The 15,742-nt window shown below is 47.3% G+C and overlaps 1 protein-coding gene across 2 annotated transcripts in view; it reads right to left on the bottom strand.

Moving 5' to 3' along the window:
* Window positions 1-15,742, bottom strand: part of LOC147098030 (dual specificity protein phosphatase 1-A-like) — a 205,318-nt gene that overhangs the window by 80,029 nt on the left and 109,547 nt on the right. The window contains exons 3-4 of one of the 2 annotated variants that reach the window (XM_085971238.1): window positions 13,548-13,999; window positions 8,585-8,677 (exon numbers count right to left, since the gene is read on the bottom strand). In XM_085971238.1, coding sequence (XP_085827364.1) covers window positions 8,585-8,677; window positions 13,548-13,759 — 305 coding nt within the window. In that variant the 5' untranslated portion in view covers window positions 13,760-13,999. The remainder of the gene's footprint in view (window positions 1-8,584; window positions 8,678-13,547; window positions 14,000-15,742) is intronic. The other variant, XM_085971239.1, reaches the window with a different exon arrangement.

The raw sequence follows: 15,742 nt of genomic DNA, 5'->3' as shown, positions 1-15,742 counted from the left end.
ATTCTGTAGTAACCACAAAGTGTAGGCAGTAGAATATAATGAGAGTACAGTATACAGTTATGTTATTGAGAGAATCCGGGAACCACTGTGGTCCTGTTCATTTTGCTAATCCTGTTTAAAAATCTGAGTGAGATATTTATTGAAAATTATCCTTATCGATGTCCCATTAAAAGGATCTTGTATTATAAGCCACCAAACCAGTGGAGGCTACAATAATAAGCCTGCAGCTTTCTGTCTTTCTCTGCATTCTTAAACTGTATCTTCTCCTCCTCTTTAAATTTCCCCTTTCCTTTTCTCCATGCATTACTTTCCGCTAAAAGAGACAGGCTGCCCTATCCCAGGACACCACATATGCTGCGCAATAGCTAGCCATTAAAAGGTTCCTGAGAGTGAGGTGTGATGACTCAACCTCCGACTCTCTCTTCTTCCCTACCAGGGACTGTTGACTGGGAACTAACAGTGCAGAGAAATCAATGGCACAAACACAAGCACTGCCTGCAAAATCAATAGCATAAATATGCTGTCTCCAAGCTTAAATGTGTAAAGATTCATGGTTGCCCAATAGCTCAATGGTTAAATGCGTCGCACGGTGTGGTACCAAACCACATGAACCGGGTACACGCTGATGTAAGAAAACTACTAGGCACTTGGTCTAAGCGTTAAACAAAGCTTTAATCAACTGTTTTACAACGTGGAGGTCTAGTTGTGTCCTGCACTAGTTCCTGTTAAGAATGTCCTGCGCAAGCTGGGCCCGTGTCCGAGTATTTATACTCTCCCTGGACAGCGCCACCCATAGGCCGCTCAGTATTATTTCATAAGTCTTTCTTTCATGAATGACTGATTCATGTCACACTCCCTGCTCTGTGCTGAGTTAGCTCATCTCAGCTGGGCCAGCAGTTCGGGGACTACAACAGTCCTCAGTACCTCTGGGTTAGTGACGGGATAATCAGCCAGGGTTCCTGATCACTATCCAGTGAACCCTCCCAAACCCGCGACTTCTACCGCCTAGAAGGACAAGGGCAGCAGGTGCATGGGGACACCACCACCTCCAAGTTCCCTTCCAAACCACACACCATCCTGACTTGGAAGTACATCGCCGTTCCTTCATCGTCGCTGGAATCCTGGAACTCCCTCCCTAACAGCACTGTGGGTGTACCTTCACCACAGGGACTGCAGCGGTTCAAGAAGGCGGCTCACTACCACCTTCTCAAGGGCAATTAGGGATGGGCAATAAATGCTGGCCTTGCCAGCGACGCCCACATCCCATGAATGAATTTAAAAAAGCAGGATTGGGTCTGGCTGTGATGACCCTCAATGGTCAAATGATCTGCTGACTCGAGCTGGGCTCACATGAAAACTTAAATGAGATACCAAGGAGCTGTCTGCAGAAATGGAACCGTACTCCAGCGAGGAGGCCAGAGAATCGGAGCAATCAAGCGATTCCGTTTCCTTCAGGCTCTCATTCTGCTTGAAATCTGTTATTCATTTTTCTGTGAGACTTGTAGCCTGGGCGAGCCGGGGTAAGGCAGTTACTGCCGGACTCGTTGAAAATGGGCTCCCCAATCGCAAGATGGACAAAGCATCTTGTGGGAAAAAATAATCACCTGCTTTGTGCAAACAGAAAGATTCGGGAAGGAGAATCGGTGTTGACGGGTTTTTTTCACTGGTCAAGTGAACAGCGTACTGATTTGTGTCATCAACCTTCATTGAGATGAGGAAGGGCAGGAGACTCGGGCAACTGATGGATTGAATAAATACAGGATTATTTGCTTTAAGCTCAACACACTAGAAGGCAAGGTTAATATTTGCAGGAGCTAGACTCTACAGCTGGCGATAACTCAAGTCTTCAATCAGGGAGAGGTAGATTAGCATTTCTCATGGTGACGAGGGTTAGTCTGAAGTGCGATGCACTGTGTGGAGTGGGGCTGCATGAAAATCACCGTCCTTACTGGGCAGTTACAGGAGTGAAATGTTGGGTGGGATTGAGGACAGCTTCCGACCTATTCAAAGAAGATTGTAAATGCAAGCATGATTCTACACATTGCACTACAATTTTAGAATACTCGATTTTACACACTTCCACAAAGCAGTAGACGACAGGAGCACATTGGGCTGCCAAAGGTAAGGTTATTACAGCAGCTGCCGCTTCATTGTCATCTCTCTGTGGGCCAATTAACACATTTACGGAAACACTGGTTCTTTACTAGACCCACATTCATTGAGAATCTAGTACTAAGGTCCTAGTACAACATCCCCAGCATCGAAGCTTTGACCACGCTCGATCAGCTCCGATGTACGGGTCACATTGTCCGCATGCCCGATACGAGACTCCCAAAACAAGCGCTCTACTCGGAGCTCCGGCACGGCAAGAGAGCCCCAGGTGGGCAGAAGCTCCTTGAAAAAGTGTAACATCCCCACCGACACCTGGGAATCCCTGGGCCCAAGACCGCACAAAGTGGAGGAGAAGCATCCGGGAAGGCGCCGAACACCTCGAGTCTCTTCGCCGGGAGCAAGCGGAAGCCGAGCGCAGGCAGCGCAAGGAGCGCACGTCAACCCAAGCACCCCACCCACCCGCCCCTTCAACCACCATCTGCCCCACCTGTGACAGAGACTGTAGGTCCCGCATTGGACTCATCAATCACCTGAGAACTCATTTTTAATGTGGAAGCAAGTCATCCTCGGTTCCGAGGGACTGCCTAAGAAGAAGTACTAAGGTCACCCTTCTGGTCACTTCTTACCTACAGTTTATGCATAGATACACTTCAATATCCCATAGATAACATTTAGTCCGTTATATAACAGCATACGAGTGATAATTTCTTACAGTTGCTTTCGCATAATGTAAAGTCGCCTATTGCTATAATCCGCATAACGTTATACTGGCGGCTGGCCCCAGCTTTTGTGCACATTTGAATTTGTATGTTGTTACTGCTGTAAATATTATAATACATCTAATGTTATGCAGATTTGCAGTCCCCGTTAACAAAAGATCAATTAATGTTATATTGTATTTCAATTATGAGGGACCTAGATAGAGTGGATAGGAAGGACCTATTTCCCTTAGCAGAGAGGTCAATAACCAGGGGGCATAGATTTAAAGTAATTGGTAGAAGGATTAGAGGGGAGTTGAGGAGAACTTTTTTCACCCAGAGGGTGGTGGGGGTCTGGAACTCACTGCCTGAAAGGGTGGTAGAGGCAGAAACCCTCATTGCATTTAAAAAGTACTTGGATATGCACCTGAACTGCCGTAACCTACAGGGCTACGGGCCAAGAGCTGGAAAGTGGGATTAGGCTGGATAGTTCTTTTTCGGCCGGCACAGACACGATTGGCTGAATGGCCTCCTGCTGTGCTGTAAATTTCTATGATTCCAAGCATCAACAGCTTGGTTGTTTGATCATAACTGCCCTATCTTCTTACAAGGTTGGTGCTTCCTAAAGGGGGCAGTTATTTAGGAGAGGCTGTTACAGTGCAGCATTTTACCACCCATAGAGGCTGCTATTTTTCTGAAAATTGAGTTAAATTCCAGGATTATAGGTGTACCTGGTCAGCAATGAAAGAGCTGTATAAGGTTGCGTAAGGTTCGACATGGACCAGTAGTAACTCCTTCTTCTTAGGCAGTCCCTCGGGAACCGAGGATGACTTGCTTCCACATTAAAAATGAGTTCTCAGGTGACTGATGAGTCCAATGCGGGACCTACAGTCTCTGTCACAGGTGGGGCAGACGGTGGTTGAAGGGGCGGGTGGGCGGGGTGCTTAGGTTGATGTGCGCTCCTTGCGCTGCCTGCGCTTGGCTTCCGCTTGCTCCCGGCGAAGAGATTCGAGGTGTTCGGCGCCTTTCCGGATGCTTCTCCTCCACTTTGTGCGGTCTTGGGCCAGGGATTCCCAGGTGTCGGTGGGGATGTTACACTTTTTCAAGGAGGCTTTGAGGGTGTTCTTGAAGCGTTTCTAACTAGACAATGGCTCGGTAGGCAACACTTTGTGCTTTGCCTACCTGGGCCATCTGGTAAATGCTACCGTTGGGTAGTCTTACCTTGGCCATAGAACCATAGAGGTTTACAGCACAGAGGGAGGCCATTCAGCCCATCACTCTGTGCTGGCTCTTTGCTACAGCAATCCAAAACTAATCGCACTGCCCTGCGCCCCATGACTTCCTTTGCTACAAATATTTATCCAATTTTCCTTTAAAAGGTGCGATGGTCTTTTCCTCCAGTGATAAAGTAATTCATGCACCAACGCTCCTCTGCGTAAAGACAGTTAACTTGGATGCCACTGCTTTTGACAGGCACTTTTTTGCCCCAGCTTTTGTGTGGCTGCATCCCTTTAAGGGCAGCTACTTAAAATCCCCACCCTCCCTACGGTGAGCTACTGACACTGGGCCCAATATGACCTTCTAAACAGAAACTCCCTGGATTGCTGTGGACAAGGTGAATTTCTTCTCAAATACAACATCTCCAAAGAGCTAATTTATCCTCTCCAAACAAGCGATGTACTGCCTCCAACAAGTGATGCATTCTTTTCCCAAACAGCCAGAACACTATCTCCAAACAAGAGGTATACCGGGATTGAAATTGGTGTGCATTGGGCGTAAGACGGGTGCAAAGCATACCAATTTAGCAGTGCTTTTTTAAAAATTTGTTTATGGGATGTGTGCGTCGCTGGCAAGGCCAGCATTTATTGCCCATCCCTAATTGCCCTTGAGAAGGTGGTGGTGAGCCGCCTTCTTGAACTGCTGCAGTCCGTGTAGTGAAGGTGCTCCCACAGTGCTGTTAGGGAGGGAGTTCCAGGATTTTGACCCAGCGACGATGAAGGATCGACGATATACTTCTAAGTCAGTATGGTGTGTGACTTGGCGGGGAACTTGGAGGTGGTGGTGTTCCCATGCGCCTGCTGCCCTTGTCCTTCTAGGTGGAAGAGGTCGCGGGTTTGGGAGGTGCTGCCGAAGAAGCCTTGGCGAGTTGCTGCAGTGCATCTTGTAGAGGGTACACACTGCAGCCACGGTGCGCCGGTGGTGGAGGGAGTGAATGTTTAAGGTGATGGATGGGGTGCTAATCAAGCGGGCTGCTTTGTCCTGGACGGTGTCGAGCTTCTTGAGTGTTGTTGGAGCTGCACTCATCCAGGCAAGTGGAGAGTATTCCTTCACACTCCTGACTTGTGCCTTGTAGATGGTGGAAAGGCTTTGGGGAGTCAGGAGGTGAGACATTCCCTGCAGAATACCCAGCCTCTGACCTGCTCTTGTTGCCACAGTGGCCTGCATGCAATCTGCGCAAGCATTGGTGCCACTACCAAACTTGTGGGACCCATGTTTTAGGTGTCCTGGGCAGAATATGTAGATTAGGGGCTTAACACCTGTTAACGGATCCTTTTCACAAATTGGTCACCTCATGAGCAGGGCAGACGTTGGCATTCTTCTGCCGCCAACCAAAGGTAAGTTTTTGATTTTTCTTTTTCAAAAACACCTTCTTGTGGAGCCAGGATGAGCAGGAGTGATCTCCCGACTCCACAGGAGTCGCATTCGCCACCTGCACACTACCCCACCCCACACCCCTCCACTTCACCGCAGCCCACTCCAACCCCCTCCCCTCCTGGGACTTACCTGAGGGACAATGCCAGCTAGGCAGGCGGCCCAAAATTGGTTTCTCCCTTGGGGCGAGCTGCCTGTGGAGGTGCGACCAGCTCGCCCCCCCCACCCCAATATGTAGATGAGGCCTGAGGACCAATTTCTATCGATCGTCGGGCCCCTTGCGGCTGCCACAGCACCGAGACTGGGCCCAGATACTTTCTACCCCACCATCACCAACAACTGATACACTCTCATCAAACAGTTGATACGTCCTCTCGAAACAAGCAATTCACCCTCGCTAACCACTAGGTTTGCTATGTGGCCAGTAAACATTATTGGAAATGCTTTTCCTTAAATGGATTTGCTCAATGAGCTAACTGGAGTAAGGTTTCTGTGGCTGCCCCTGAGAAGTGCATAATGCTTAAAGCCTGTCAGAGATGTCACTGAATCGTGTGCTGACCCACAGCAGGAATTATCTACCAAACAATGACGTTTACAGGGATCATTTGGGTTAAGCTGAATTGAAGTGCAGGAGTTTGAATACTGACTGAACTCGATGAGTCACATGGCTCTGAGGCACCTTATGAAAGATGTACCCTGTCTCCTCCGTTTACCCCGTACGCTCTGTAGATGAGTCTCGCAGACACTGGGAGCGGAGGGTCACGGGCTCTACGACATCATCAATACACTTCACAAATCAGGGGCGGCGTTCCCTTAAGGTTTTATTTTTCTCTCCAATTGAGTTCAAAGTCACATTTTTGTTTGTTGTGTGAAGTCCAGTCATTTCAAGGGAAAATATTTAAATTCATCACAATGTTTTTCTGAGTTTTACTGCGTCAAGCTAAATTTAAATTAGTCATTTTCCTTTTTTTTGCTACAGAACTTGCAAATTATCTTCTGCTTTTGCAGGAGGGCTGATGCCGATTGTTTCACAAGTTATGATACTGCAGTGGTTATGGTGCTGGACTAGCAACCCAGAGGTTCTGATTTTAAATTCCACCCAAGAGGTGGGCTGCCACCTGATGTGCCTCAATGAATCCGAGACTCAACGTTAACGGAGCAAAGCAAGGCTTTTATTAACTCGGAAAGTAATACACAGTGGAGAAGTGTCTCTCATCCAGAGATCTGCTGTACTGCCTGTGAGACACGCTGGGGCCTGCTTAAGTAGGGGCCAGGTATGGGCGGAGCCCTACACACAATACAATACAGGTAAGGAAATGAAACTGAAACTAAACTCCCCTGCTTGTCACAGTCACAATCAAACACAGAGAATACAGAGTGCCTGATGAATGGCATATTTCATCACACCACCTGAAGTAATGACCATGAAAGCTACTGAATTGCCATAAGAACCCATCTGTTCGCTTATCCAGTCCCGTTTTGAATGCTTTAATTGACTGAGCATTGATCAGCACTTGAGGGAAAGCACAATCCAATAATCCGTTGCATAGAATTACATGGAATCGACAGCACAGAAACAAGCCATCTGGCCCAACTGGTCAATGCTGGTGTTCTCGCTCCACACGAGCCTCCTTCCAGTCTAATTATCTCTTCCCACCCGGCCCCCATATCCCTCCTCCTCCACGTATGCATCAAGACTCCCCTTAAATGCATCAATACGATCTGCATCAACCACTCCAAGTGGCAGCGAGTTCCACATTCTCACCACTCTCTTTCTAAAGAAATTCCTCCTAAATTCTTTAACTGACCTGTTTTAGTGGCTATCTAATGTTTATGTCTCCTTCTTCTGGACTCAAGTGGAAATAACTTCTCCACAGCCACCCTATCGAACCCCTTCATAAGGAAAGACCTCTATCAGATTTCCTCTTAGTCCTCTCTTTTCCAGAGAAAAGAGCCCCAGCCTGCTCAATCTTTCCTGATAGTTACATGAAAAGAACTTTTCTAATCTGCCCCTTTTTGTTCCTAATGCTTATTTTGAGATCACGGTCTCCTGTCTTTGATTTATCTACTAATAATCCATGATCTACAATAATCTATCTATGTGTAATTTATCTATTCCTTGTAGAATTTTGAACACCTCAGTTTTCTCAGTTCAAGAGAACACAGCCCCAGTTTCTCTAATCTTTCCTTAATCCAAGATATCTGTCTGGTCCATTTGTGTTTCATTTTCCCCAAGGCTATCATATCCCTTCTGCAATGAGCAGCCCAAAACTGCACACAGTATTCCCGATGTGGCCAAGGCATTGCTTTATAGAGTCACCAAGACCTCATAGCTTTTGTATTCAATCCTTATCTCTATAAACCCCCAAATTTCAACTGCCTACTTAATATTTTTTTGAACCTGTCCATCTACAGTTAAGGTTTTTATACCTGCACACCGCAACCCCATTGCTCCTCCACTGATTGAGAATTTTACCATTTCAGGTAAATTTCCATTATTTTACCATGTGCAACACGGCAGGCTTGAACAGTGTGCAACCCGAGCACTCATCTTCAAGGGGCATCAGGTGAACCACTTCATGGAGAGAGCAAGAGACAATCTGATCAGACTTAATCTGGGTACAGAGACAGCAAACGTGCAGTTCCTGTCTCATAGTAGGGAAAAACACAGACCTTGCAAATAGAACTTGTGGTATAAGTTCCTCTGGTCACTGTGTATCATCCTTTAACAGGGGGTTTATGATTTTGCTGGGGAAATTTATCCCCACACATTTATGATATCACTACACATAATGACCAGAGCAACTCTCTCCTTGATCAGGGTTATCACAAGCCAAATACCAGTTAAATGGCCATTTTGTGTTGGGAACCAAACAGAGAGAGGTTGCCAGTTCCTGTTTCCTTTGGAGCAGAGTGGATGGCGACTTTCCCACTGCCTTGCCTCACTGCTCCAGCATTCAGACAAGGTCTCTCCTGCTGTTGCAAACCCCCATTTCGAGAGTCTAATGCAAACCCCCTGGAGGAAATGTCAAATGTAGCACAAACACATTGTTTTCAGATCAGATTCGGTGGAATGGGATAACCATTTACTCCAAGGCTGCTCTATTATTTGCGGCACTGACCTTTGATTTACATCAGCGTAATCTGCCTGTGGTACTACGCATCTCCCAATGAGTTCACGCTGCATCAACGGAAGGGTAGGTCGGATCCATTCACTAAAATACAGACACGTTGTGATTAGCAAGTACTTTATAAGATCCCTTGGGGTGATCAGTAATTAGACATGACTGGCTCTATGTATGGTGACAATCAGCACCATTCAGAACAACACAGAACACTTGGCAGAATAGCATTGGGAATTGTCCACAGTGAGAATGCCAGTCTATATTAACGCTAACATCTGTCCATAATATTTGCTTCTGGGGAAAGGTCTCCACCAGAAACGTCAACCTGCCTTCTCACATGCGGATGGAGTTGCTGTGTACTTTGTTTTTATTTCCTATACTTCAGTCCGTCTGTATTGACCACCAAATCGGTCCTTGTTACCAACACCAAACTAGGGTCGACCTGGTCTTAACATGTGCACCGAGAGACCACCAGTCTAAAAATCCACCCGGTCCCCCAACCTCACAATAAATGAATGCTTCTGCTTTGAGCTGTGTTAGAAGACCCACCATGTCAGCAGAGTAGGTTTTCCTGAGCAACTTGTGGTATTAAACTCTTGCTTCTTCCATACAGGTTTTTGAAGAATGTCAGGGTGATTTTAACTCTCTCTCTCCGGCCAGCGGGAAAGGAGCGGAGCAGTTAAAATGGAGCGGTATTATTTCCCGCTCCGTTCCTGGCAATCTTCCATTTTAATGCCGTTGGTTTTGGTGGCGGATGAGGCTCCTGCAAGACTCACTAATAAATATAAATTGGTGTCCTGTGACGTACATACCACCAATGTTCCCTGTAATTTTTTTTGGGGTGCACGGGCCCTTTCAACTGGCTGCGCAGCACATTTAAATTTTCACGCATGCGCAGTTATTTCCACTGAAAAGTCGGTTGAACGGCCTGTGCGGGACCTCCAGAGCGCTGCGCAGCCGCGCAGTTTAGCAAGAACATTGCGTACCACCCCAATGGAACTGTAACCCATTCCTGAGTGGGACACCTGCCCGGCTGCCCTGCCAGATGAAGCTGAGCAAGAGTGCACCCACAAGGAAAGTCCAGACCTCTGCTGCCCCAGGCTCCACCCGCACCCCCCCACCCGCCCCCCCGCCCGTCGTGAGACCCTCGCAACACCACTCCCCGTCTCAGACTTCGCTTGCTGCCGTCAGCCTTCTCCTAATGAAGTGGCCTGTCTCTGGGCTGCCTGATTTTCGTCCTCGCCCAGCCAGTTACTGCTTTCCACTTGCAATGGCCAGTGATCTGACCGGCGGCGCTGAATTTAGCCCCGCCAGTTAAAATCTGCAGGCCTCCGACTGCCCCTGCCAGATTTCCCACCGGGAGTTAAAATTGGCCCTTGTGTTACAAATCCAATTTGAGATACATATGCCCCGATTTTAACTCCAGGTGGATTCCCCGCTCAGCCCGAGCTAAAATTACAGTCGGGTTTCAATGATGTCATCGGGCTGCAACATGCATATGTAAGGACGGACCCTGTAACTTTGTGTGTGTGTCCTTGCTGCCTGCTCAGGAGAGCAGGTTAAAATTGCAGAGATTGTGATCATGGCGGCTTTCGGACAGGTAAGAGCCAGGGCGATTTTAAATGCCCACCCACCAGGTTTCTGCTGAGCAGAAATGAGGCTGAGGGTCTTGCGGTGTATGTAACCTGTTCCACCTTAAGAGAACTTAAGCCTGTTCCACCTTAAGAGATGTACTACTTTCTCTGGCTGCTGTATACGTAATACCGGTGGTGACCACCGGTATATAAGTACTGTGTAGTGATATTGCTGTTAGTATAGCCCTGACCTCCAACTAGTAAAGACCTGTTGAAACGTTATTCTTGTAGTCTGTGTCAGTAATTAATCTTAAATACAACTAGAACACACAGACTTAACAGGTCTGGCATGCTGAGTGTTTGGGAGTCGGGTTTAGGTGGCAGGCTAGGCCCAAGTGTTTGGGTGAGGCCAGGTAGACAGTGATAGATAGACACCAGCGGGGAGCAGCAACTTCAATTATACACCAACAATACTCATCACCTCAGCATGCACTCCTGACACAATACGACATGTGGTGTGGGCCTACCAGAGGGAATAATGTGTGTGATGACTCTTACAAGAATCTCAGGGGTTTTGTGATAGAAGCATGGCATTGACCTGCTGATAATCAGCAGAGCACAAAGGCCATGAAGCAATGCTCATTTCTGCTTGCAACCTTAAAAAGATTTTTGCTGGAGATAAGTAAATCCTTTTTTTCAAAGTTAGGACCTTTGATCCAATTGAAAAGCTGCTCCAAGATGCAGGTTATCAATACACAATGTCAATGGACTATAGGAAGGATGTTGAGGCTTTAGAGAGGGTATAACATGGATTCTCGGATTGAATTCTCTACCACAGCTCTTTTGCCAGCACTCCGATCCCTGGTGGCCCAGCTGGGCCCCAGGTCGCGCTGCACAAGGCCCCTCCCCTTTAATAAGGGGAGGAAGGCCTGCAGTACCGCGGCGCGAACTGCCGCAGAGCGTGGCACTGCGGCACATAGCGCTGCGATATTCACTCGCAGCGCCCCAAGACGGAGTGCTTCCAGTAGCGCCCCGCTTCCCTCTTGGTGTGTTACCAGTGCGGGGGTGCTAATAGCGCCCCAGAGGGGGCGCAAACCCTATTTTTTCCCCTTTGTGTCCTCCTCACAACTTGCTTTCCCACCTGTCTTTGTATCGTCAGCAAAGTTAGCTACAGTACACTCGGTCCCTTCATCCAAGTCATTAATATAGATTGTAAATAGTTGAGGCCCCAGCACTGATCCCTGTGGCACCCCACTAGTTACACTTTGCAAACCTGAAAGTGATCCATTTATCCCGACTCTCTGTTTTCTGTTAGTTAGCCAATCCTCTATCCATCCATGCTAATATATTACCCTCAACACCGTGAGCTCTTACCTTGTGCAGTCACGTTTGGCAATGTCTGGGAGAATTCGATTAAAGTGCAGATTGTTTTGAATCTAAAATCATTTTACCCAATTTTCCTGACTTTTCTCACACCCTTTTGCTTTTATGTTCCTCAAGCTGGATGTTCCCTTTCTGCTTCATCCAAAACACAAGCATATAAGGGCGTTTCAGGTGGTTTTAGGGGTTGAGTTTGCCTTGCACTCCTCTCTGAGAGGCTGGTTTTGCAAAATGGGTTCAATGGTCTTTCAGGAGTACTCCTGCTCACCGGGATGCAGACAGTGTCCCTAATACTGTGTATGAATATTGTGGCTCAGTGGGCAGCACCCTCGCCTCTGAGTCAGAAGGTTGTGGGTTCAAGTCCCACTCCAGAGACTTGAGCACAAAAATTTAGGCTGACACTCCAGTGTGGCACTGTCGGAGATGCCATCTTTCGGATGAGACGTTAAACCCCGTCTGCTCTCTCAGGTGGATGTAAAAGATCCCAGGGCACTATATCGAAGAAGAGCAGGGGAGTTCTCCCCGATGTCCTGGCCAATATTTATCCCTCAACCAACATCACTAAAACCTGATTATCTGGTCATTTATCACATTGCTGTTTGTGGGAGCTTGCTGTACCCAAATTGGCTGCTGCGTTTCCTACATTACAACAGCGACTACACTTCGAAAAGTACTTCATTGGCTGTAAAGCGCTTTGGGGCGTCCAGTGGTCGTGAAAGGCGCTCTATAAATGCAAGTCTTTCTTTTCTTTTCAGTGGACTGAGCCTTGACAAATATGGCTCCTCCTGGGCACTGCCATCCTCTGTGGGGATCTAGCTATTTTCTGTGCTGCCCCTCAATTTCATTGGAGGCAGGAGTTGCCACAGCTGTCAGCTCCAGGAACAACTTACACTTAGGGATAGTTGGTTTTGGGGATGTGAACACAGAGGCCCAGGAGCAAGAGAACAGCCATGATCATGGCCAGGGAACAAGAGGTAGGCCAGAGACTGGAGTCAGGCCAGGGAACAAGAGGTAGGCCAGAGACTGGAGTCAGGCCAGGGAACAAGAGGTAGGCCAGAGACTGGAGTCAGGCCTGGGAGAAAGAGGCTAAGACTGGAGTCAGGATTGGGAAGGAGGCAATAAGGTGGCCAACAGATACTGAATCTCATACCTGATTGGTCGCATGTGACATACAGAGCTCAGATTTAATGGTCATTTGGTTCCCATGGACTGATTACCTCACTGAGAAGGGGCTAATATAATTTTTATTAATACAGAAGTTTAGTGATAGATTTGGTGTATTTTGAGCGCCAGGGGGAGGAGAGGAGCCTTTGTCCACTGACACCCGACCCCTCTTTCCACTTATAATAACAACAGAAAATGCTGGAAAAACTCAGCAGGCCAGGCAACATCCGTGGAGAGAAATTAGAGTCAATGTTTCGGGTCAAAACCCTTTATCAAGACTAAAGAGGCACAGGGAATGAAATAGATTAAGAGGCCAGGCTGGGAGAGAACAAAAGAGAAGAGACATTAAGAGGTATTCAAAACGAGACGAGATGGTGATAGGACTAGTGGAGACAAAAGACGGCTCAGATTAGGTGTGAAGTGTGCTGGTAGAATGGGAGACAGCTGCCATGTGGGAGAGAGAAAAAAAAGGAAAAGGGGGGGGGGAACAAAACAAAGGTGTGGATAAAAAAAATAAGTGAAAATGTAATAGGGGCTGAGGTTATGATCTGAAATTGTTGAAGTCGATATTGAGTCCGGAAGGCTGTAAAGTGCCTAATCGGAAGATGAGGTGCTGTTCCTCGAGTTTACGTTGAGCTTCCGTGGAACAATGCAAGAGGCCAAGGACGGTGAGGTCCCAGTGGGAATGGGGCAGTGAATTAAAATGACAGGCGGCCGGAAGCTCCGGGGACACCCTTACGGACTGAACGGAGGTGTTCTGTAAAGCGGTCACCCAATCTGCGTTTGGTTTCCCCAATGTAGAGGAGACCGCATCGTGAGCAGCGAATACAGTTTCCACTTACCTAAATGTCAGAGGCCAATCCCGCAGGTCCCTGGCTGCAGCATCCTGATGGGGGTTTTCCACTCCCGCCCGTCGGTCAGGTAGTGCATGGAGCCGAGTTCGGGTGGGGCTCCGGTGAAGGTGATGGTCTATGTCCACGGATTTCCCGGAAGCACCTCCCGCTTCATGGCACAATTTGTGGTCTATTGTATATTTTGGTGAGGTTTTTGTCATCTTTGAATGGGAGTAATAACTACCTTAGAGATACTGCGGAGTGGCAGCCGGAGAATTTCCCATTCAGTCCCCTTTCTGATAGTGAAATTCAATCATCACCATCCTGTAACAACATCAGCCCACGGGCAGGGTGTGGTGCACGCTGAGTATTATTCCATCAGTTCTACGTAACTACTGGAACAATTGCCTTTGGAATGCAATTAACATTTGCAGTATCCACGAGATGGGTCACATCAGCGCCTGCAAGGAATTGGGCATTTGGTTAGATTGCAGGTACGAGTGGACTTAAAAATTTGTTTCTGGCAATACTTCCCTCATGCAGGTGGTACAGTGCCGTTGGGAAAGCTTTTTACAGGCTCATTCACCAGAACTAGCTGAGGTAACAATTGAAGTGGCTCACCGTGTCTGTCTAGCAGCTCACCCCAATGAAGTCCAGGATCATTGAATAGAATCCTAGAAATTTACGGCACAGAAGGAGGCCATTCAGCCCATCTTGTCTGTGCTGGCCGTAATGAGCTCTCCAGCCTAATCCCACTTTCCAGCTCTTGGTCCGTAGCCTTGTACGTTACGGCACTTCAAGTGCATATCCAAGTACTTTTTAAATGTGATGAGGGTTTCTGCCTCTCCCACCCTTTCAGGCAGTGAGTTCCAGACCCCCACCACCCTCTGGGTGAAAAAACTTCTCCTCAACTCCCCTCTAATCCTTCTACCAATGACTTTAAATCTATGCCCCCTGGTTATTGACCTCTCTGCTAAGGGAAATAGGTCCTTCCTATCCACTCTATCTAGGCCCCTCATAATTTTATACACCTCAATAAAGTCTCCCCTCAGCCTCCTCTGTTCCAAAGAAAACAACCCCGGTCTATCCAATCTTTCCTCATAACTAAAGTTATTCAGTCCTGGCAACATCCTCGTAAACCTCCTCTCAAGTGCAATCACATCTTTCCTGTAATGTGGTGAGCAGAACTGTGTGTAGTACTCTAACTGTGGCCTAATTAGTGCGAAAGTGTTAAGAGTGAAAGAAGCTCCCTTCAATTCATGGCCAGTCAATTCCTCTATTCCAATTTTTCTCCACTCCTTTTTTGAAGCCGCCTGCTCATGGTGAGTACAGTTCCAAAAGCCTCTACACCTTACCAAGTGGCCGTTCTTGATGTGTGAGCGCAGACAGCAATTATTCAGCAAGCTATTTAATGTGGGAGGCATCAGAGCGGATCCTGATCCTGTCTTCGCCTGACATCCGCATGCGTGCACTTGCGGCAGGGGTCAATGGATGATGGTCAGAAACAGGAACCTTGTCGGATTTTCCCCTTCCTAGCTCAAGAAGACCGACTGCAACACCCCCGGGCAGCCTAGGCTCAGATCTGCTAATACAGTGTGATCAGTGATGTCCACTTACTCAGAAGCAAAAAGTGAAATGTTACAGCTTTTCTTAGCTCAGTTTGCCAGATATTTTTATAGTTGTCGTGACAGACTTTTGAAATGTTAAGTGGTTCTTGCAGTAACTATTTTAAATGTGAAATGAGATCGAGTGTAGGATCAGCAGATGCCATGCAACACGTTATAATGAGTTATGTGTCATTTTGGCTGTAAATCTGTAATCTCGGCAAAAGCATAGATTTATTCAACAGTGAAGCGGATCCACGAGGGTGAAAGTACTGTGGGATTTTCGAGTTAACAGCTGTACTTTGTTCTCCTGTAATCTCTGAAATGGAGTTGGCCGTATTGCAATGAGAAACTGGGGATTACACATCCGGTTACACTGTCAACCCGAGCATGCCAAGACAATTCCTAAATCTGTGGGTGCAAACAAGGAAAAGCTTAACAGAAAAAAAACCAGGCTCCAGTCAGGAGAGACAATTACAGGTTATGTGTAAGAAAGAAAAGAAACTTTTAAATTTATATAGTGCTCATCACATCCTCAGCACCTCCCAAAGTATTTCACATAGAATTAATCACTATTGAAGTGCAGTGACTGCTGCTATG

This window comes from Somniosus microcephalus, chromosome 30 (assembly GCF_052327205.1).
Source record: "Somniosus microcephalus isolate GS21.2 chromosome 30, FLI_Smic_1.0, whole genome shotgun sequence".
In the NCBI taxonomy this organism is placed as follows: domain Eukaryota; kingdom Metazoa; phylum Chordata; class Chondrichthyes; order Squaliformes; family Somniosidae; genus Somniosus; species Somniosus microcephalus.
This window is presented reverse-complemented; position numbering and strand designations above follow the sequence as displayed.